This window comes from Gopherus flavomarginatus, chromosome 2 (genome assembly GCF_025201925.1).
Source record: "Gopherus flavomarginatus isolate rGopFla2 chromosome 2, rGopFla2.mat.asm, whole genome shotgun sequence".
NCBI lineage: Eukaryota > Metazoa > Chordata > Testudines > Testudinidae > Gopherus > Gopherus flavomarginatus.
Window position 1 is genome coordinate 113868 of NC_066618.1, and position 24595 is coordinate 138462.

General features: G+C 43.7%; 1 protein-coding gene across 9 annotated transcripts in view; it reads right to left on the bottom strand.

The window, feature by feature from the left end:
- Positions 1–24595, bottom strand: part of SMARCD3 (SWI/SNF related, matrix associated, actin dependent regulator of chromatin, subfamily d, member 3) — a 245865-nt gene that overhangs the window by 108669 nt on the left and 112601 nt on the right. For 5 of the 9 annotated variants that reach the window (XM_050942680.1, XM_050942681.1, XM_050942684.1 and 2 more), the window contains 2 exons: positions 22897–22939; positions 255–377 (listed from right to left, as the gene is read on the bottom strand). The exons of 1 other annotated variant lie outside the window; for it this stretch is intronic. In XM_050942680.1, the coding sequence (XP_050798637.1) occupies positions 255–377; positions 22897–22939 (166 nt within the window). The remainder of the gene's footprint in view (positions 1–254; positions 378–22896; positions 22940–24595) is intronic. 3 more of the 9 variants (XM_050942678.1, XM_050942679.1, XM_050942682.1) reach the window with 2 other exon arrangements.

Here is a 24595-nt window from a genome sequence, read left to right on the forward strand (position 1 = left end):
GAAAGAGAGGGTTATTTCCTATAGTAAAGACTCTCATAAATTAGAGGTGGGCGAGAGCTACTGAACTGAGTCAGTCAGTTTGTCCTCCTCCAAGGAAGGGTGTTTCCCCACCATATATTCCTAAGTGCCTTGGTCATCCTACTCTATCAGTGGAGCTTCCACTAGTTCTCCAGTGAGATGGCTCCACAGCCCAGTACATCACACTGAGGATGTTTTTCCTGATTCAGCCAATTGTACCATTTCCCATGTCATACCTTCATCGGTCTCTTCAGGGCTTCCTGAATGTCCACCCGCTTCCTCATAATGGTCTGGTCCAGTTTGCGTTCAAAGGCTAACAGGTCCATGTAGGCCTGGGACTCAGGAACCAACTCCCGGATCTGAGGAGGAAGCAGGGAATATCCAAACACTGGAGGCAAGGAATTCATCATATTCCAGGACCAGTAATACTTATATCTGTCCAGACCTTAGAGAGAGGGTTTGCTTAGCAGAAGTGATTGCCTCTAGGCAATACAAACCATTTTAGATTTGCTTTTGTTTAAACTAGGGTCTCTCTACACTAGAAGAAAATCATTTTTAAAAACAACTGTGTTTGTAAACCTTACACTTTTAAAAACCTTAGTATACACCAAGTTATATATTAACATGTTAGCCGACTGAGATGAAGCCTAGGCTCCTCCAGAGGCTTCAATATGACCAGCTAACAAGTGTTAACATGCAACTTGTCCTGCCTATACTACGGCTAGCTATACTAGCTAACACATTTTTTAAAACGTCCCTTTTCCTAGTCTAGAAAAGCTCTAAGAGGAGCTGGCAAGGAGTAGGGCATGAAAAGAGGGAGACAGGAAAGAGGGAAACAGGAAAAGAGAGAGAGATTTGAAGAAATGAGCTGGATGCTTGGCAGTGATCCTCCTCTTAGGCTGCAGAGCCGATGACTGGAACTGGTTCCACATGCCCTTCAGCAGAACCCTTGCAGTAGTTCCCCACTCTCTGCCTGCATATGGTCCCCATTTCATGCTACTGCACAGGCAATGATTTGCCTCCTGGGATATGTTCTACACTGGGAAAATGCATCATCAGAAAATGTGTAAGCTAACATGCTGTTAAACATGACTTAGCACCTAGTATAGACAAGGAAGTGTTGTGTTTTAAAATTTGCAAAGAGTCTTGTGGCACCTTATAGACTAACAGACGTATTGGAGCATGAGCTTTCGTGGGTGAATATGACAAAGTGGGTATTCATCCACGAAAGCTCATGCTCCAATACGTCTGTTAGTCTATAAGGTGCCACAGGACTTTTTGCTGCTTTTACAGATCCAGAAAACACGGCTACCCCTCTGATACATTTTAAAATTTGTTCACTGGACCCTACGATTAACCATGACCAGTGAATATGTTTTTAAACTTGACTAGCCCTTCCTATACTAGATGTTAAGTTGTGTTTAACATCACATTAGTCAGCACATTTTCTAATGTGATGTATTTTCCCAGTGTAGAAATACTCTTAGAGCTTGGAGATTGGTCACAGACTATCTACTCCTGGCAATACCTGATTTGAGGATAACTGTAAGGCAGGTAGCATTTTAAGACTTGTCTACACCTGGAGTTGTTCGATTAACTTAACCCAACTGGTCAGGCACAGTTAAACAGGAACAAGGCACTCTTATTCTTGAATAAGTGTGTCCAGACATGGAGTTAATTAGGAACAATTATTCAGGAACAACTCCATGTGCAGACAAGCCCAAAGAGGAAATGGGTTACAAACAATTCCTAGACTAGTCTCTCTTGAATCTCCTTGTCCATTTCTAATACTCACCCCAGCTCTTAACTAAGCAGCAAAAATATTTAACAGCTAAAATATTTCTGTACTACAGCAGTAAAAGTAACTTGACCATATTTGCCACCTGTTACTGTTTATAATCAGGGGTATACAGTTTGGATTTAGTACATTGCACAAATAGAGGGGAAATGGATAGCGTGGGCCTAAAAGGCATTACTACCAGGCCAACTTCTTCAGGGGTGTACACATTACTGCACTTTCTGACAGGTGTTTCAGCATACAACATATCTGGTACAAACAGGTTCATTTCACAGGAAGTAACTCCTGCCCTTGCCTGGTTCAGGCCTCCAATCAATTGCTGTTACAGAAACACCATAGCAAAGACCAGATTGTACCATTAACCATGCCCAAATCTTTATTTCTGCCATTCCTTTAGTTCCAGGCCAGCTTATCATTACAGGTCTTCCAAAAGCAGGAAAACACTCATTAATTCTGGCATTCAAATCATATGTTCCACAAACCCTGGCATCCCCTCATCCATCCTGTGCCTATTATTTGTTTGGGGCTGAGCCCTGAGTCCCCTAATTCATTCCCTTGCAGTATATATGATGTGGGGCAGAGCCCCATGACTTGCTAGTAAGGCCTGGAGCCAGAGAAGTATCTTTTCTTTGTCCCATTAAACTCTATTCATATTTAGCTGTGATATAAACTACTTAAAATTGTCATTTCTCTTATCTGACATTCTTCAGGGAAATGTTAGCAACATGCAAATAATAACTGAAGATGAACATTCTGATGAGCCAAACCCACTCCACTACAGCAGCAGCACACACTGCACTGGGAACATCCAGGAGTTTCATCAGTGATTTAGGTAATGACATGGAGAGTACACTTGTAAAGTCTGTGGATGATACCAAGCTGGGACGGGTTGCAAGTGCTTTGGAGAATACAAAAAGATCTATGAGGCAAGATTGAAAAAACAGGGTTTGCTTAGTCTGGAGAAGAGAAGATTGTGAGGGGACATGATAACAGTTTTCATGCACATAAAAAGTTGTTACAAGGAGGAGGGGAAAAAATTGTTCTCCTTAACCTCTGATGCAAAGGCAATGCCAGGGGGATTCGGGGTTCGGAGGAGGCGGCAGGGGCCAGGTGCAAAGGGAAGGAGTGGGGATCTAGGCCGCCGTGGTCAAGAGAGTGTTGCTGGATGGTGCCTTGGCAGTCACCAGAAAGTTGACCGTGACTGTGGTGGCGAGGGGGGAGGCTGCCATTGTGCTTCCTCCATCAGCAGTTACCAGTCGCCTACACGCTGAGGACAGGACAAGAAGCAATAGGCTTAAATTGCAGCAAAGGTGGTTTAGGTTGGACATTAGGAAAAGCTTTTTTGGGGGTCCCTGGAGTGGGGTCCTTCACTTGCTCTGGGGGCCCCAGAAAACTCTCACGGGGCCCGGGCCCCTGGAGCTTCTTCCGCTCCGGGTCTTCGGCAGCAATTCGGCAGCGAGGGGGTCCTTCCACTCCAGCACCCACCGCCGAAGTGCTCCAAAGACCCGCGGCGGGAGGGTCCTTTTGCCCCGGACCTGCCACCGAAGTGCCGGGTCTTCAGTAGCAATTCAGTGGCGGAGGGCTCCCACCACGGGTCTTTGGGGCACTTCGGCAGTGGGTCCCAAAGCGGAAGGACCTCCCGCCGCCAAATTACCGCCAAAGTGGGGGCCCCTCGCCACCGAAGACCCCAGGCCCCCGAATCCTCTGGGCGGCCCTGGATGGTGTCCCCTGAATAGATATGTGGACAGAGTTGGCAATGGGCTTTGTTGCAAGGATAGGTTCCTGGGTTAGTGTTTTTGTTGTGTAGTCTGTGGTTGCTGGTGAGTGTTTGCTTCAGGTTGGGGGGGGCTGTCTGTAAGCAAGGACTGGCCTGTCTCCCAAAGTTTTTGCAGATACAGACTAACATGGCTGCTACTCTGAAACCTAGAATATTTAGCTTCTCCTGGTACAATATGGGATTTTGAAAAAAAAAGTATATGGAAGTTAACAGATTTTAATGGAAGTCTTGAGCAGGAATTTAGGAGGTGGATGCAATATTATGTTCACCCTGCAAAGGAGTATCCACCATCAGGATTTATAATTCACTGTCTCTGCCATACGCTTCACAAGGAAGTGGACCAGGAAGTATGCTCTAGGTTGGATCTCCATAAGCTCATTCCAGAAGTTTTGTGGGCACACAATTTGAGCTCAAAGGCGATGGAAGCTTATAAACAGATGAAAATACATGCAAGATTTCTTAAAAACCTTTTTACCACTGGGTATGCAAAAACTGAAGCTCCGGGAATAGAAGCATGATGAGGTGGTATAACACAGCTGCCAGATTAACTTTAGTAATACAGTACCACCAAATCTCTTAAAACTCTCCTTTGCCATGATAACTACAAAACAGCTTGACAACGGTTAGGCAGCTGGTCTGCTGAGACCACATCCTATCAAGCTGATCAATAACACCTCATTGTAGCCTTGTGCTCCTCATCTGTCTGTATCCACCTGCTGTCTCTTGTCTTAAGAGTGCAGGCTTTCTGGAACAGGGACCAGCTCTCTGTTCTATGCTTGTTCAGGGTAGTGGTCAGGACTGGGACTCCTAAGCATGACCATATCAAGTACTCAAAATAGATCCAGATTCTTTTAGAATCAAACAACAGACCAGAGTATTGGGGACTACAGCAGTCAAAGATGAAATACTTTTGACAGAGATTAATGTGGAAAAATCTTTTCCACTTCACTGTAAAGTTTTCCATGTTGAATGCTTTCAGCTTTCCAGTGAAATTCAATGGACCGCTCAAGAAAATCATTATTAGAATTGAACAAAGTGCAATCATTCAAACTGTCAGGGTCAGAGAGCTCAGATCTGAAGGCAAGATTTGTCTCTGGCAATGTGAGAGGAGATCTGTAGGAAATGGCAGATGAACTGGAGGCTCTAATGCCAATGCCAAAAAATCTGAGCCCAAGGCTGCAGCTTTTAATATTATGAGCTCTGTCCCTTTTTAAAATCTTGACACTCTTGGGATAAGTGACACTGGAAGAAAGACACGTAGGAATCTCTGCTCCCACCCAGAAGAAAGGCATCAGTCAGGGCCCCATACTCTGAGCACCCCAGGAATAGATTAGACAACATTGAATTTTCCCTCACTGCAAACCGGTAAACCTTTGGTTTCCCTTGCTTGTGCAAAAATATAGCCATTATCTCAGTCTTCAGAGACCACAAGTGCTGGGAAGTGCCTTTTGGCTTGGATTGCCTCCTCAAGTATTATTATTCACTTGGTGGTGCTTGGCCATTGGCAACACCGGATGAAGGATCCTTCACTCCCTAACTGTCTACTGATATGCCAGATGAGAGTGAGCTCCTCCTTGTCAACACCTGAATATTAGGATATGTTTGTTTATGGTAGAACTCAGTTTCCCATATGTAGAAGGATGTTTGAGAGCTAACCAAATGTCTCTTAAGTCCAACACATTTATATGCAATTTGGCCTGCTTGGGGTTCCACGGAACTTGAATAATGAGTTGGTCCTGGTTTGCTCCTCAACCTATGTCTGAAGTGTGTACCACACTTTCACTTTCAATGGGGATGGAATAGTGAGGAACACCACTTTGCACTCATTTTCTGGGATTATCCACCACTAGAAAGCTTTGAATCTGAATGGTAAATTACCAAATGGAAGCTAAACATAAGAACAGCCATACTGGGTCAGACCAAAGGTCCATCCAGCCCAGTATCCTGTCTACCGACAATGGCCAATGCCAGGTACCCCAGAGGGAGTGAACCTAACAGGTAATGATCAAGTGATCTCTCTTCTGCCATCCATCTCCACCCTCTGACAAACAGAGGCTAGGGACACCATTCCTTACTCATCCTGGCTAATAGCCATTAATGGACTTAACCTCCATTAATTTACCTAGTTCTCTTTTAAACGCTGTTATAGTCCTAGCCTTCATAACCTCTTCAGGTAAGGAGTTCCATAGCTTGACTGTGCACTGTGTGAAGAACTTCCTTTTATTTGTTTTAAACCTGCTGCCCATTAATTTCATTTCATGGCCCCTAGTTCTTATATTGTGGGAACAAGTAAATAATTTATCCTTATTCAGTTTCTCCATACCACTCATTCTTTTATATACCTCTATCATATCCCCCCTTAGTCTCCTCTTTTCCAAGCTGAAAAGTCCTAGCCTCTTTAATCTCTCCTCATACAGGACCCTCTCCAAACCCCTAATCATTTTAGTTGCCGTTCTCTGAACCTTTTCTAATGCCAGTATATCTTTTTTTAGATGAGGAGACCAAATCTGCATGCAGTATTCAAGATGTGGGAGTACCATGGATTTACATAAGGGCAATAAGATATTCTTCTCCTTATTCTCTGTTCCTATTTGAATGATTCCTAACATCCTGTTTGCTTTTTTGACTGGCACTGCACACTGTGTGGACGTCTTCAGAGAACTATCCACGATGACTCCAAGATCTCTTTCCTGATTAGCTGTAGCTAAATTAGCCCCCATCACACTGTATGTATAGTTGGGGTTATTTTTTCCCATGTGCATTACTTTACATTTATCCACATTAAATTTCATTTGCCATTTTGTTGCCCAATCACTTGGTTTTGTGAGATCTTTTTTGAAGTTCTTCATAGTCTGCTTTGGTCTTAACTATCTTGAGCATTTTAGGATCATCTGCCAACTTTGCCACATCACTGTTTACCCCTTTCTCCAGATCATTTATGAATAAGTTGAATAGGATTGATCCTAGGACTGACCCTTGGGGAACACCACTGGTTACCCCTCTCCATTCTGAAAATTTATCGTTTATTCCTACCCTTTGTTCCCTGTCTTTTAACTAGTTCTCAATCCATGAAAGGATCTTCCCTCTTATCCCACGACAACTTAATTTACATAAGAGACTTTGGTGAGGGACATTGTCAAAGGCTTTCTGGAAATCTAAGTACACTATGTCCACTGGATCCCCCTTGTCCAGGTTTGTTGACCCCTTCAAAGAACTCTAACAGATTTGTAAGACACGATTTCCCTTTACAGAAACCATGTTGACCTTTGCCCAACAATATATGTTCTTCTCTGTGTCTGACAATTTTATTCTTTACTACTGTGTCAACTAATTTGCCCAATACTGACATTAGACTTACTGGTCTGTAATTGCCGGGATCACCTCTACAGCCCTTTTTAAATATTGTTGTTACATTAGCATCTTCCAGTCACTGGGTACAGAAGCTGATTTAAAGGCAGGTTACAACCCATAGTTAATAGTTCTGCAAATTCAAATATGAGTTCTTTCAGAAGTTGGTGCTTGATGCAAAGGCCTCAAATTTGTAGAGGTTTTACTCAAGATCTAGTAAATGAAATGACCTGGGTACACAATTCCCTGAACTCTAGAAATTTGAAGTAATAGCTCCTCGTTTGATGAGACAAAGATCTAACCAGATTGATTGTTCTTGAAATCTGTCTGGATCTGCAGATTGAGCCATGAACAGCCTTTAGAAAGGAAAGTCTCAGTGGTGTAAAAATAAACTTGTTCTAGCAAATCATAAACTCAACAACTGGAACAGAGAGCAGATTTACTGAACAGCTAGTCATACATTCTGAGCACTGAACCCTTATAATGATTAAGAAATGATTAAACATATATTCCTGGCTGCTACTGCTCGGTACTTTGGGAAGACTCTTGAATGTAAGAATGGCCATACTGGGTCAGACCAATGGCCCATCTAGCCCAGTATCCTGTCTTCCCTCTGAAACATCTGGCACGGTCCACTATTGGAATGAACAGAACAGGTCAAGTTTGAGTGATCCATCCCCTGTCATCCACTGCCAGCTTCTGGCAATTGGAGGTTTAGGGACACTTGAAGCATGGGGCTGAGTCCCTGACTACCTTGGCTGATAGCCATTGATAGACTATCCTCCATGAACTCACCTAATTCTTTTTTGAACCAAGTTATACTGGTGACCTTCATAGCATCCCCTGGCAATGAGTTCCTCAGATTTACTCTGTGTTTTCTGAAGAAGTACGTCCTTATGTTTGTTTTAAACCTGCTGCCTATAAAGTTCAATGGGTGACCCTGGTTCCTGTGTTATGTTAAGGGGTAAAAAACACTTCTTTGTTCACTTTCTCCACGAGTCATGATTTTCTAGACCTCTATCCTATCCCCAACCCCCACATCATGTCTTTTCCAAGATGAACAGTCCCAGTCTTTTTTAACCTCTCTTTGTATGGAATCTGTTCCACACCCCTAGTCATGTTTGTTGCACTTTCTATACTATTTTGATTTCTAATATATATTTTTTGAGATGGGGTGACTATAACTGCACGCAGTATTCAAGGTGTGGACATACCAGGGATTTATATAGTGGCGTTATAATATTTTCTGTCTTATTATCTATCCCTTTTCTAATGGTTCCTAACATTGTTAGCTTTTTTTGACTGTCGCTGCACATTGAGTGGATGTTTTCAGAGAATTATCCACAATGACTCCAAGATCTCTTTCTTGAGTGGTAACAGCTAATTTAAAGACTTTCATTTTGTATGTATAGCTGGGATTATGTTTTTCAATATTCACTACTTGGCACTTAGTAGCACTGAATTTCATCTGCCATTTTGTTGCCCAGTTTTGTGAGATCCTTTTGTAACTCTTTGCAGTCTGCTTTGGACTTAACTACCTTGAGTAATTTTGTATCATCACCCTGCTCCACATGTTTGTTACCCCTTCAAAGAATTCTAACAGATTGGTGAGGCATGATTTCCCTTTACAAAAGTTGTGTTGAGTCTTCCCCAACAAACTGTGTTCTTCTATGCGTCTGATAATTCTGTTCTTTACTATAGTTTCAATCAATTTACCTGGTACTGAAGTTAGGCTTACTGCCATGTAATTGCTAGGATTGTCTCTAGAGCCTTTTTTAAAAAGCAGCGTCACTTTAGCTATTTACCAGTAGTCTGGTACGTAGACTGATTTAAGTGATAAGTTACATATCAGAGTAAGTAGTTCTGCTGGTTTAAATCTGGGTTCCTTCAGAACTCCTGAGTGAATATCATCTTGTACTTGCGACACATTACTGTTTAATTTATCAATTTGTTCCAAAACCTCCTCTACTGACACCTCAATCTGGGACAGTTAATCAGATCTGTCACCAAAACAGAATGGCTTGGGTCTGGGAATCTCCATCATATCCTCTGCAGTGAAAATCGATGCAAAGAATTCATTTAGCTTCTCTGTAACAGCATTGCCTTCCTTGAGTGCTCCTTGTAAACCTTGATCATTCATCCACTGGTCCTACCGACAGTTTGGCAGGGTTCCTGATTCTGAGGTGTTATAAGACTAACAGCAATTTTTTTTAATGTCTTCTGCTAGTTGCTCTTCAAATTCTTTTGTCTAATTATACTTTTACACTTGACTTGCCAGAACTTATACTCCTTTCTATTTTCCTCAGTAGGCTCTTACTTCCACTTTTTAAAGGATGCCTTTTGCCTCCAACTGCTTGTACTCTCTTGTTAAACAAATGTGGCATTTTTTGTCCTTCCTCCACACTCCTCCCCAGTTGAGGGTATACATTTAATTTGAGCCTCTATTACAGTGTTTTAAAATAGTTTCCATGCAGCTGGCAGGCATTTCACTCTAGTGACTGTTCCTTTTAATTTCCGTGTAACTAGCTTCCTCATTTTTGTGTAGTTCCCCTTTTTAAAGTTAAATGCTACTGTGTTCCATTTCCTTGGCATTTCCCCCCTTACAAGGATGTTAAATTTAATTTAGGGCTGTCAAGCAACTAAAAAAATTAATTGTGATTAATTGCACTGTTAAACAATAATAGAATGCCATTTATTTAAATATTTTAGATCTTTTCTACATTTTCAAATATATTGATTTCAGTCACAACACAGAATACAAAGTGTACAGTGCTCACTTTATATTTATTTTTTATTACAAATATTTGCACTGTAAAAAACAATAGTATATTTCAATTCACCTAATACAAGTACTGTAGTGCAATCTCTTTATAATGAAAGCTGAACTTACAAATGTAGAATTATGTACAAAAAGTAACTGCAGTCAAAAATAAAACAATGTAAAACTTTAGAACATTCAAGTCCACTCAGTCATACTTCAGCTCATTCAAACAAGTTTGGTTACAATTTGCAGGAGATAATGTTGCCCGCATCTTGTTTACAATGTCACCTGAAAGTGAGAACAGGCGTTCGCGTGGCACTGTTGTAGCCGGCATTGCAAGATAATTACTTGCCAGATGAGCTAAAATCTTATATGTCCATTCATGCTTCAACCACCATTCCAGAAGACATGCGTACATTCTAATGATGGGTTCTGCTCGATAATGAGCCAAAGTAGAGCAGATCGACACATTTATTTTCATCATCATGAGTCAGATGCCACAAGCAGGACTTGTAGGCTTTAAAGAAGTGGTTCTCAAACTTTTTTTCGTGGACCACTTGAAAATTGCTGAGAGTCTCGGCGGACCACTTAATGATCTTTCCAAATGTTGCAAAGAGTCCTGTGGCACCTTATAGACTAACAGATGTTTTGGAGCATGAGCTTTCGTGGGTGAATACCCACTTCGTCAGATGCATGTCAGTGAAGTGGGTATTCACCCACGAAAGCTCATGCTCCAATACGTCTGTTAGTCTATAAGGTGCCACAGGACTCTTTGTTGTTTTACAGATCCAGACTAACACGGCTACCCCTCTGATACTTTCCAAATGCTGTTTGTACTGTTAGCTAACTATTGTAAAGCGCTTTGGATAAGCTTTGGATAACTTTTTTGGTCTACAAACAAAAGCACACAACTCATATTTTAATATCAATAGTCTTACCTTTCTAATGCGACGGATGTGCCCTCTCTCCCACGCAGCAGCCCCCGAGCTGGGGCTGGGAAGGAGGGGGGGGGTCTCTCCCTTTCTCCCCCACCGCGGCAGCCCCTGAGCTGGGGCTGGGAAGGATGGGGAGGGTCCCTCCCCCCGCCACAGAAGCCATAGAGCTGAGGCTGGGAAGGAGGGCCATCTCTCCCTGGTAGCTGCAGCCCTTGAGCTGGGGAAATCACCTCTTTCTCTGGCCGCTACAGCCTTGCACATCCCAAATCCCCCCACTTCGTCTTCTCACCCCACTGACCCCTCCCACCTACCCCTATTCCCCCCCAAGGCCACCACCTCACTTTACATGTGCGTCTTCTCCAGGGTCCAGGAACCTAATTAGTGGAGCCAGGCCTGCACAGCTCCACTAATTGGGTGGGTAGCCCTTCATTCTCACGTGTGCAGCCGCCCAGGCTGCACGTTAGAGGGAACTATCTGTGGACCCCCTGAATGGAGATCACGGACCACAGTTTGAGCACCTCTGCTCTAAAGTTTTAAATAACTGCCCTCAAAAAAAAATAGTGTAAAAAAAGAAAATAAAAATCTACATTTGTACATTACACTTTCACAATAAAGAGATTGCACTACAGTACTTGTATGAGGTGAACTGAAAAATACTATTTCCTTTGTTAACCATTTTTACAGTGCAAATATTTCTAATAAAAAATATAAAGTGAGCACTGTACACTTTGTATTTCGTGCTGTAATAGAAATCAATATATTTGAAAATGTAGAAAAACATCCAAAAATATTTAATAAATTTCAATTGGTATTCTATTGTTTAACAGGGCAATTAATTGCGATTAATTTTTTTAATCACAGTTAATTTTTTTGAGTTAATCACATGAGTTAACTACGATTAATCAAGAGCCCTAATTTAATTATATTATTATTGTTATTACAGAGCAGTTCAGGTGAAATTATAGGAAGGACAAATGAAATAACTTAGTTCTGGAAATTATTTGAACACACATAACCAGGGCTACTTCTTATGTGTCAGACAGATATAAGGAATGAGGATCCTTTAAGTCACAGAATCCTAGAATCTCAGGGTTGGAAGGGACCTCAGGACGTATCTAGTCCAAGCCTCTGCTCAAAGTCAATAGAGCTGGACAAGTCCTGTGGCAACCACAAGAAGGAATTACAGAGACTGCGCAGATCTTTATTCCGCATCCATCCCCATGCTAGCGGAGGTTAAGGTCACTATACAGAAATGTGAACCTTGGGATGTATTTGTTCTGTTTTCTTAAACCTTGAATGGAAAGAAGGACACCTTTAGCTTTTTGTAACGAGGAAACATTGGGAACAAAACCCTTTTCCATGGCATCATTTAAACAGTTCTACTTTGGAGAAGGGAGACCACTTCATCTTTCAGTACTCTCTTATGAGGGAGATTTGGGAAGTAGCATGGAGTATAATTAAAGCTACGTTTTAGTCTTGGGCATTTTTAGTAAAAGTCATGGACTGGTCACAGGCAGTAAACAAAAAATACACGGCCCATGACCTGTCCATGACATGTACCATATACCCCTGACTAAATCATGCTTAAACTGCAGCAAGGGAGATTTAGGTTGGACATTAGGAAAAAGTTCCTAACTGTCAGGGTAGTTAAACACTGGAATAGATTGCCTAGGGAAGTTGTGGAATCTCCATCTCTGGAGATATTTAAGAGTAGGTTAGATAAATGTCTATTAGGGATGGTCTAGACAGTATTTGGTCCTGCCATGAGGGCAGGGGACTGGACTCGATGACCTCTTGAGGTCCCTTCCAGTCCTAGAGTCTATGAGTCTATGAGGAGGGGGCAGCCCAGAGGGACCGCAGGTGCTGGGGAGGAGGGAGGAAGAGGCAGCTCAGGGGTGCCAAGGTTGCTGGGTGGGGGCGGGCCGGGAATTCTGCTGGTGCTGGGGGCAGGAGGTGTTGGCAGGGCTGGAAGGCTCCCTACCTGGCACCACGCCTCCCTGGAAGCAGTGACATCCCCTTTCCCTCAGCTCCTAGGCAGAGGAATGGTCAGGCAGCTCTGAGCAATGCCTCCACCCCAAGCACTGGCTCCGCAGCTCCTATTGGCCAGGAACCACAGCCAATGGGAGCTGCAAGGGCAGTGCCTCCAGGCAGAGGCAGCACGCAGAGTCCCCTGGCTTCACCTCCACCTAGGAGCCCAGGGACACGTCACCACTTCCGGAAGCCTCCCCGAGGTAAGCACAGGCCAGAGCCCTCACCCCTCCCAAACCCCAACCCCCGGCCCTGAGCTCCCTCCCATACCTAAACTCCTGCTGCTGCTGGGGGAGAGGGGCGTGGTGGACCAAGACTGCCCTAGCATCACCCAGTGCGGCTGGCCCAGGGTCTGCCTGAGCTGCTCAGGTGGCCCCCAGGCCAGCTGCTGTAGAAGTCATGGAGGTCCCAGAAAATTACGGAATCCGTGACTTCTGTGACAAACTCTCAGTCTTAAGTATAATTGGATGGTGCACCTTATCTGTGTGACTGAAGTTATTCTCCTCCAGACCAGAAAATAAGATAAAAGATGGACTGGATACATGGACTGGGATTGAGAAGTTAAAAGGTTTGCCACAGATGCCACAATAAGATTCTCCAGCATCCCGTTAAAAAACCCTCAAAACTTAATTATTGTGTCAGTGTTGAAGTAGTGGCAATATCAATAAGGAGGCAGAGGGAGCAGGCATCTATTTGTGATGTCTTCTTCATCTCTTTGAGAAAGATTTCTCTGAAGTGATCTCTGGAAGCGTCATTACTGAGGTTCTGTATGATTCTAACCAGACTCTCTTCAATAACACTATGAAGATGATCTTTGCTGGAAGGCTGGTTGAGAGAAACCCCAAAACTGAGCTTTTTCAAAGTATTATCAATTTTTGAACTAAAAAGATTCAATCCTTCCACTGGAAGATCTTCGACATTAGACTTGACATTAAGTAGCAACCTGGAGCTCTTCAGCCAGACATTCTTTCTCAAAGTGAACACACCCCATTGTGAATGAGAAGTCATATCCACCACTCATTGAGTGATTTAACTCTTGCACACTCTCAGATAACCTTGGTTTCCTTCATGAACTGCTCTGGAAGGTGTTCAAGCAAAGATGCTATCATGTTCAAGGGACAGAACCCATACCAGGCAAGACAGTTGATAACTAGCTATCCATATCTGAATGGTAACCTAGGAGTATGCCTTGCACAAGGATTTCCCTCTTCCTCATATCTTGTCTGGAGTACCTATTTTGAAGCTCTGCTAGGCTCCTTCTGTGACTGCAGCTACCACAATGCTTCTGGAGCTGTGATGGAACTTGGTAAATCTTGGCAACATCTGCACAATTACTAGAGTAAGCCAGAAATCCTCTGCGGGCTCAGAAAGACCATTTTATTGACTGATATGGCCCACCTTATCCCTGGAGCAAGTCGTGAAGATGTCATTCTCAAAAGCCTCTGTAATTCTGCAGATCAGGACCTAGAAGTTCTTAAAATGGTCAAAAGGCAAAGATTATGTGGATGCCACTATGTAATCATCTTTATTTGACTCATCAGTCGCCTCTGAATTCAGTTATTCTTCATCTGAAGATGGGAAAGATGCAGACTATGAAGGCTCCTTCTCAGAGGGCACAGGGGCTGGTATCACAGAGGTTAGGCCCAAGAGGCTGATAAGTCCTAGGTGTCTTATTCCTTTGTGACACTGTGATGGTGGTTGTCACCATGGTCAACATTACCATAGTGTACAAGCAACAAAAGCTCAGGGAGGCATTCAGCTACCCAATGGGACTGGAGAAAACTGCTACCTGAAAGCCAGATGCTCATGGATTGTTCCAGATCAGAGACCACTCAGAAAGAGCCTCACACTGCATCTGGTATCATGGTGCAGATGCTATGGTAATGGGAGCTATACAAGTACCTAGATAGATCCCTGATGGCAATGGGGCCACCACTGTGGGATCACCAGTTTGGGAGTTTGTATCCTAGTTTAACTCTCTTGGTGTAGAAGAATCAGGAGGAATAAATACATGAAGGCTGTTTAGACACAGCAGAGGAAGGAAAGAAAACATGGAGGAAAGCTAGCTTTTCCCTGGCAAGAATTCTGACCCACTTAAAGCTTTCATATGATCTGGTGCTAAAGCATACTCAGCTGTCTCACTAATGCTAAAACTACACTCCAGAGCCTCAACATTAATTAAAGTCTGAAGAGTTTGGTGCCGAAAAAAAACTTCCCAGCCATCAAGATTCCTGGTATCTAGGGAGACTCTTGGCACCAACTCACTACAGAATTTGTGACACAAGTCTTCCTCAGAGTGAGAGGAAGGAAAGAAAGTGGAATCATGGATCCCTTCCCCTCTGCTTCTTCTCCAGAGATGCCGGAGGACTTGAACTCAATGGGTCAACTGACCTCAAATTTCTGAGAGTAATTCAGAACCAAACAAATATTGGTTTCATTCTTCTATTTACTCTTGAGTTTCTGCACTGAGGACATTGAGGATCTACTGGGCACACATTCAGCCTGTTCCTCAGAATAAGATTAGTTGATTTTTAATGTCTCTTCTAAAAGGAATAGACAGAGCCAAGACTCCCAATTCTAGCAAGCCTGAATAGGAAGCTGGTTCACATCTATCACTTGTGAGCAAATGAACCTGTCTTAGACATTTGAGACAGTGCACATATCATTCAAAAGGCCAAAATTTTTGCATTACAAGAGGCACAGCACTTAAAGTCCAACTTCTTGTCAGCCATTGAACTGACTGAAACCAGCAAATTGCATATAGGTCAGTATACACAAAACTACTGCAAGTATCGGGGTAGCCATGTTAGTCTGTATCCACAAAAACAACAAGGAGTCTGGTGGCACCTTAAAGACTAACAGATTTATTTGGGCATAAGCTTTGTGAGTAAAAAAACCTCACTTCTTCAGATATCACTGCAGTGATCAAATGGAATGGACGTGTACTTGGGTTCAATGCTCCTTAGATACCCTTCGTTCCTAGATTCTAATAAGCAAGGGAGTAGGCATGTGTAATCGACATTACTTCAAAGAGGGCTCTGTGCTTGACACATCCCAGAAGTGTCCCAAATAGAAAGTCCCATAAACATGGTAAATGCAATTAATGGTGGGCACTCATGATCACTGATCAATACCATTCAGACAAGCCTTGACCCTGTGAAAGGCAATGTGATATTGGTTGCAGGAGTTATACAAGAGTCCACCACTCAGTCAGAGTAATCAATCAGCCATGAGTAATTCGTCCAAACATGGGCAAATCTCAGCAACACTTTACCCAGAATCTTAGTACCAGCTAAAAAAAAATCTACCCTGTTTATGATTTTGTTTATGTTTAGATAACTAAGTAAAAGCAGGCTCTAGATCATAGGTCTATGAAGCAAGACCACAGGAAGAGTACTAGATCATTAATCATTAGTCGTTCTTGACAGAAGGACTAATGAGAGGGCGATCCTGTAGGTCCTTTTCAATTAAGCACGTTTCTTCACTGACAGCACAGCACCAATGAGCCAAGCCATCTCTGTAGTACATATCCATGACTCACTTGGGAGTCCAGGGCCTTGACCAAGTTAAAACTCATCAACCATAGAATACAGTCAGCTCCAAGGAAGGCTGCATTTTCTTCACCCCACTTTGAATGTGAATTATTTCTCAATCTGCTTGTCTCTGAGAAGCAATGTGCTCAGTGCGGGAAGTCAAGATTCCTGGCCTGACTTTGGCACTGATTCACTGTGAGGCCTCTGACTCATATTACTGACTCATCATGGAGAGAGACAGGGTTTGAGAATGTCAGCACCAGCTGTAGACTATGCAGTATGAGAAGGGTTGGAGAAATGTGTTAAAGCAGTAGTAGCAACAAAGTTCATTAAGCCACCACAAAACCAACAACAGAAGTGAGAGAGCACTGTGACACTAGCAACAATGGGACTACATTGGAATCCAACAGAAGTGATAAAGTCTGGCAAGATGTGAATAAGTGCAATAGCTGCAGCACTTCCAGAGGCTGAACAGAAATCAGTTTTTCACACCGACTGGACAAGGGAATAGAAATGAGATACACCTGCTTCCTAATGAACACAGATTGTAGACGTACTTGTCTGAGATCACCTGCCCTTATTCAGTGGCTCCTCTGGCTTACTGGGCTCAACCAGTTTATCAGAATGATTGCTTTAGCACAGCTAATAGTAAAATAAGTCTCTTGTGCTGCCACCATTGTTCCCTCATATCCGTATTTATTATTAATTATTATTATAGCTATTATTATATTTTTATTATTATTATTATATTATTATTATAGCTAGCTATTATCTTTGGAAAGTCATGGGAGACGGGAGAGATTCCAGAAGACTGGAAAAGGGCAAATCTAGTGCCCATCTATAAAAAGGGAAATAAAAACAACCCAGGAAACTACAGACCAGTTAGTTTAACTTCTGTGCCAGGGAAGATAATGGAGCAGGTAATCAAAGAAATCATCTGCAAACACTTGGAAGGTGGTAAGGTGATAGGGAATAGCCAGCATGGATTTGTAAAGAACAAATCGTGTCAAACTAATCTGATAGAGTTCTTTGATAGGATAACGAGCCTTGTGGATAAGGGAGAAGCGGTGGATGTGATATACCTAGACTTTAGTAAGGCATTTGATACAGTCTCGCATGATATTCTTATAGATAAACTAGGAAAGTACAATTTAGATGGGGCTACTATAAGGTGGGTGCATAACTGGCTGGATAACCGTACTCAGAGAGTAGTTATTAATGGCTCCCAATCCTCCTGGAAAGGTATAACAAGTGGGGTTCCGCAGGGGTCTGTTTTGGGACTGGTTCTGTTCAATATCTTCATCAACGATTTAGATGTTGGCATAGAAAGTACGCTTATTAAGTTTGCGGACGATACCAAACTGGGAGGGATTGCAACTGCTTTGGAGGACAGGGTCAAAATTCAAAATGATCTGGACAAATTGGAGAAATGGTCTGAGGTAAACAGGATGAAGTTCAATAAAGATAAATGCAAAGTGCTCCACCTAGGAAGGAACAATCAGTTTCACACATACAGAATGGGAAGAGACTGTCTAGGAAGGAGTATGGCAGAAAGAGATCTAGGGGTCATAGTAGACCACAAGCTTAATATGAGTCAACAGTGTGATACTGTTGCAAAAAAAGCAAACATGATTCTGGGATGCATTAACAGGTGTGTTGTAAACAAGACACGAGAAGTCATTCTTCCGCTTTACTCTGCGCTGGTTAGGCCTCAACTGGAGTATTGTGTCCAGTTCTGGGCACCGCATTTCAAGAAAAATGTGGAGAAACTGGAGAGGGTCCAGAGAAGAGCAACAAGAATGATTAAAGGTCTTGAGAACATGACCTATGAAGGAAGGCTGAAGGAATTGGGTTTGTTTAGTTTGGAAAAGAGAAAAGATTGAGAGGGGACATGATAGCAGTTTTCAGGTATCTAAAAGGGTGTCATCAGGAGGAGGGAGAAAACTTGTTCACCTTAGCCTCCAATGATAGAACAAGAAGCAATGGGCTTAAACTGCAGCAAGGGAGATTTAGGTTGGACATTAGGAAAAAGTTCCTAACTGTCAGGGTAGTTAAACACTGGAATAGATTGCCTAGGGAAGTTGTGGAATCTCCATCTCTGGAGATATTTAAGAGTAGGTTAGATAAATGTCTATCAGGGATGGTCTAGACAGTATTTGGTCCTGCCATGAGGGCAGGGGACTGGACTCGATGACCTCTCGAGGTCCCTTCCAGTCCTAGAGTCTATGAGTCTATGATTATTTCGTCTGACCTCCTGCATAACACAGGCCTGATAATCTCATCCAGTGATTCCTTTATCCAGTCCATCACTTCCAGTTGAGCTAGAGTGCGTCTGTCAGAAAGAGATGCCCAGGTATGATTTTCAGGTTCCAAATAACTGAGAATCCACCTTATCCATAGGTCAATTTTTCCATGGTAGTTCTCACTGATATTAAAATGTATGTCTTATTTTTAGTCTGAATCTGTCTAGCTTTAGCTTCCAGCCAGTGGATCTCATTCTGTTTTTGTCCCTTGGATCAGAGAGCACTCTACTATCAAAAACCTTCTCCTCATTTAGAATTTATAGATGGTGATAAAGTCAAGTCTTAACCTTCTCTTAGTTAAACTAAACAGACTGAGGTTTTGTTGATTTTTTCTTTGCAGAAATTCGCAAGACTCTGCATGGACACCAAGAAGAAGAAGGGCTTTAGGAGGGAGTCAAAGTGGCAAAGAGGATTGAGAGTATGACAGTCCATCAGTATGGAGAAGGAGAGTTTGGTCAGGAAGATAGAAGATCTAAAGGAGGAGAGAACAGTTTTGTAGCAGAGGAAGTCAGCATGATCCATGGGACTTCCATCAGAGAAACTCAGCAATATGGCAGCAGGAGCAGAGGAAGTAGATGATGGGGAAGAGCCAGGGATAGGGATTGCCAGGACAGACCTTGTGGCGTATGAGTGAGGCAACCAAGCCAAGAGTGGTGGCTAGTGCAGACTGGAGGGGATCATGGATTGAAGTCAGGAGAGCAAGGGAAGGAGAAAAATCATTGACACTGATGGGACTAGAACTCCCAGAAGGAGTGGGGAGATAACGATATTGAAAGAGATGAGCCAGTGGTTGCAGAGGATGAACTCGGTGATAAAGAGATCAGCAGGTTGTGCTTGGTGAAGAGCAAGTCAAGTGAGTGGTGTTTATGGTGAGCAAGTCAAGGTAAAGGAGAGGAGACAGGTGCCTAATGTATCTGATAGGTTGTCAATATGGAATATGAAGTCAACATGGATGGATGTGGCAAACTGTGATGACAGGAAGATGGAGAGACAGGAATCAGAGTCAGAGAAGAAGGTGGATGTGGGAGGAGCTGGGTGGGCAGGGAAGGGGAGAAGACAGATGAGTGCTGCTCAGGGGAGAAGGTATGAAGGGCTGGAGGCAGAGGAGGGGAGCATGACACCCACCACGTTCCTTGGAACAGGAGAGACTTGGAGAGAAGTGGAAGGGACTTGGAGAGAAGTGGCCACCATAAGAGAGAGGCTACAGAGTCTGTTGTCAGATGGGGGATCCAGGTCTTGAGAGCCAAGACACCACAGAGAACAAAGGATGAAGCGGTGAGGGATGGCTGTGATCTCTTTTGAGATGGAACTGGCATTCAGAGAGAACAGGAGAAGAGAAGGAGGGCATGGGAGCAAGTGAGGTGGGTATAAGGTTTGAAAAAGACCATGAGGTGGAGATGATGTGAGGGAAAGTGTGGGGGAAGAGGAAGGAACAGATTTGAAGTTAATGTTGGTGAATATAACCCACTAAACTCTCAGCCTTGTAATTCTGCAACATGTCTGCCTGTGTATCACACTAGGCTGAGCTGGCTGTGTACAATTAAATATATGCAAAATTAAGCACAACTCAAGCAGCTAACAATGGTAGCAGCTGTGCTGGCTCTGAGCAAAGAGCAGCACCAAGTTCCAGCACTGACTGGCTGCAGTGCAGGCTTAATCAGAGCATGTGTGTGTCCAGGTGGGTGTGATCTGTTTGCCCATTCTCCAGCCTCTCTGTCAAGGCTACTGCTGGAACCAGCAGCCTACACTGAGGAAACCACTCATTCTCACTACTTTTCCCTACTCCTTACTCAGAAAACAAGTTTTTAAGAGGGAGTACAATTTGTTTTGAGACTTTCCTTCAATCTCCAGGAAGCACTAGAAGAAAGGCAACAAAAAGGCTGAGGAATGACTGAAAAATATTTATCACACACTATAGGTCACATGGGGGAGTGTGGTGTGGGGGGGTCTATATCCAGCTATTGATTGGATAGAAAGCTCTCATGAGACTTGGAAGCATGAATTGTGCATGCTCCCAATAACCACAGCTAGAGATTTTGCAGTTAATGGAAAAGGTGACATTTATCCTATTCACCACAGAATGGAGTTATAGGGAGGAGGAGAGAGAAAGTCTGGGAAAGATAAAATTACACAGTTAGTTTGAGATTACACCCCGTTGGTGCTATCACCAGCTCAACTGCACCAGTGGAAAACCTACTATAGATGAGACTCTGGCAACTTTCAGGGCTTTTATCACTATATCAGTGATTTAGCTGGCAGTGATTAAAAACAGTAAAAGCCACACTTTATATATACTAAGGCTCCCTTTGGTGCTACCACCAGTGCAGCTTTTGGGCAAAATTCCCTAGTGTAGAAAAGGCCTCAAACATCACTGAGTTACCAGTAATTGAATAAAGACATGTCTTTTGTTGCCAGTGGAGTCAGTTCCATTTGCGGGAGCTATGCGCTTTTGTTTTGGGAAGGGGGAAAACTGCAGCCTTTAACAAACATGGGACTAACTTCCATTCTCACCACATAAAGTAGAAGGGTCTCTCTCAAAGATCTTTGTATTTGGCAGTGGTGCAATTGCTTCTAGAATACTGTGTCCAGTTCTGTGGTCCAGGAAGATGTTGATAAATTGGAGTGGATTCAGAGAAGAGCCATTAGAATGATGAAAGGATTGGAAAACCTGCCTTATAGTGAAAGATTCAAGCAGCTCAGTCTGTTTAGTTTATCGAAGAGAAGGTGAAGGGGTGACTTGATCACAGTCTACAGGTACCTACATAGGAAACAGACATTTGATAACAAAAGGCTCTTCAGTTTAGCAGACAAAGGTATAACAAGAGCCAAAGGCTGGAAACTGAAGCTACACAAATTCTGACCAGAAATAAAACAAGTTTTTAACAGTAAGGGTAATTAACCACTGGAACAATTTACTAAGTGGTGTGGTGGATTTTCTCTCACTGGACATTTTAAAATCAAGGTTAGATGTTTTTTCTAAAAGATCTGTGGTAGTTCAAATGGGAATTAATTGAGGAAAATTCTATGGCCAGGACTAGATGACTACAATGGTCCCTTCTGGCTTTATGATCTATCACTCTAAGATGGGTGGGTCTCACACGGGACCAGTGTGCGAAAGAGACATAACACTGAAAAAATATAGAGCCTGAACTCCCATTCTGGGAAAGGACAGGCTCCCTGTGGAGCAGAGATACAGCTCTAAAATGAAAAAAATTAGGAAAATGTGAGTATCATGAAGTTCCTGGGTTTAATTGCAACCCAATTCCTAAAGGAGCAACACCTGGAAACTGGGTACGTTCTAAGGACTAGAAGATTAGGCCTGGGTCTTTCAGAGAAGGAGGCTGCAGAGAAAGGGTTCACAGTTGTGGGACAAGACACCTGCATCTCACAGGGGCCAAGAGAGAATTAATGTGTTGGAATGGTTGGGCCCATGTACTTATGAGGGATAAAGGAAGAGGTTGCAAGCTGGGAATAAATGCTAGCAAAGGGAAGGGAGGCTGACTGATGAGTTGTGGAAGGATTCTGAGTGCCTATGAAAGGGGTGTTGGCATCTGGAGTGAGAAATGGCAGTGGAAGACAGGCTAGTATCAAGTGATTGATATAAAGTTGCTTGTCGTGAAGGCTACAGTTTGTCTTTTGGGAACAGATGGTTGTTGGGGAAGGGGTGAACAGGAGGGTATTGGGAGGACAATCAGGACTGAGGTGATGTGAGGGTTTTGCTCCAAGGGAAGGTGGCGGCAATTCAGGCCAGGGCACTTGTTATGGGGTTTGCATGCCAGCTTAAAAGTGAGAGGATGCCAACACAGAGGAGGAGTTCAAGGGCTTGCAAAAGAAAATTAGAGAGTTTAAGCAGCGGGGAAGTAGTCAGACAGATGTAGAGGGCCACACGAGTTAATTCTCTTGACAATCTAGACCCTTTTAGCCCTGTTGTAGACATTGATTAAGCCAATTTACTTACAAGAGAATACAGTTGAAAATGAGGAGCTGAATGAACTGCTCGGCCACTGTAATGTAAGGAGGAGCCCATCTCCTGCAGGCAGGTGTTGAACTCTGAACCTGCTTTTGGCTACCCACAGAAACGTTGATTTAAAACCCCTTCAAAATCCAGAGGGCACAAGTGCCTAATTGTGTCCTTTGCAGCCCAGCCCCGTGGCCCTCCTTGCATGCAGCAGTGTCAGCAGGGCTAACCCTTTGCACAAGGAGGACATAGGCCGAGCTCTGCTCCACACTCCCAGCCCCAGCATTGGCCTCACTCTCTAGACTTTCACCCAGCAGGCTACTTACTTTTTAATTAGATATCTTTAAATAAAAAGTGAAAGTATTTGTTAAAATCCATCTGAATAAACAAAGGTGCTGAGCGGACTGTGAAGTGAATAGGAAATGAAAGTGACTCACCCTCTGAGGGAGAATTTTGTCAGCCATCTTCCTCCTCTTGGCACTGTACATTTTTTAAAGAAAAAAACACGTTACCATGGTGACAGATCTAGGAGTAACGAGGCCACCTGCTAAATTATCCTGACATCTCCACATGCTGGTGCACAGCTGTGTATGTACTGGCAAAAGGGTCTCACCCATACCAAGTACTTAGGACCCCCTCTCTCAGCTGCTTCGAGGGGTGGGGGTAACTAAGAAAAAATCAGGGCTTTCTGTCACAGATCTTGGGAAAAAGGTCTTCAAGTTCTGTGATCACAGGGCCCTCTATAGTATGGGGCAGCAGTGTGCGTGTGTGTGAGAGAGTGAGTGAGACAGAGATCCATGAATACATTATGAATGTGAGAGTCTGTGTGAGAGCATATACACCTCTACCTCGATATAACGCGACTTGATATAACATGAATTCGGATATAACGCGGTAAAGCAGTGCTCCGGGGGGGCGGGGCTGCACACTCTGGCGGATCAAAGCAAGTTCGATATAACGCGGTTTCACCTATAATGCGGTAAGATTTTTTGGCTCCCGAGGACAGCGTTATATTGGGGTAGAGGAATGTGTGTTGCCATATGTAGATATGTATACATACACATACATTTGTGTGTATATACATATGTGCATACTTGATAGTGCATATGTCTGTTGATTGATTGTTCAAACAGATATGCTAATGTGTGTCCATGCATGACCATGAGAGGCTGTGTGTGTGTGTGCGCGCACGCGTGACTGTATACACATGGTATGCATATGTACACGTGATTTACACAAGCATGTATGGAAATGTATATCTCCGTGTGCGCGCGCATATCAATATGTGCACATACATATATTATACATCTCCGTTCCAAGCATACGTATGTGTGTGTGTGCACACACACATACACACTTCTCTATATGGGGCACGTGTGTGTGTGTGTGCGCGTGTGCATAAGGCACGCTGATGAAATAGGAATCAGGCAAAGGCAGTGTCCCTGGATTTTGACTTTAAACTGCACAAACTGTTGGTGCCCATCACGCTGTTTCCTCGCAGCCCAGCAGTTCAGAGAGAGGAGAAACTTGTCCCCCCACTCCTCTGCTCAGGGGAGTGACACCTTCATCCCTGGAGCAGGGGATCAATCAGTCCATCTCTGGGAGGCGAATGAGGAAGAAGGAATCCCTCCCCACCTCACCAGGCCCTGGGGCTGCGCCTGCCCCTTCTCCCTCATTCCCATTTCTCCTGAGAGACCCCCTTAGATTCTGTCTCCCCAGGACCAATGTTTTTACCTTTTTCCAAGAGTGGTACATGCCCTTCCCACACTCACTAGCGATGTGCACCTTCCTCCTGAGTGGGGCCTGGGACACCAGTTTCTCTGCTCTTCTTGGGGCCAGACCTAAGGCACTGTTTGGGGGGGGGGGGGTAGGAATGTAAACTGACCCTCCCTCAGGCCAAGCTCTGGATTTGGTCCAGGGTATTTACACATCCATCTGCTGGCCACATGGGCAGGAAGCCCTCTTGGGACAGTGGGCCCTGTAGGAAGTGAGGAACGCTGGAGCCGAAACATTCCATGGCAGTTTATGTGGGAGGGGCTGGGACCTGACCTGACCTAAGGGGAGAGGGCAGGGGTCAGGGAGGGGCAAGGGAGGAGCTAGTGCCTCTGGCCTGGCCATGGAGGGAGGGGCTAGTGA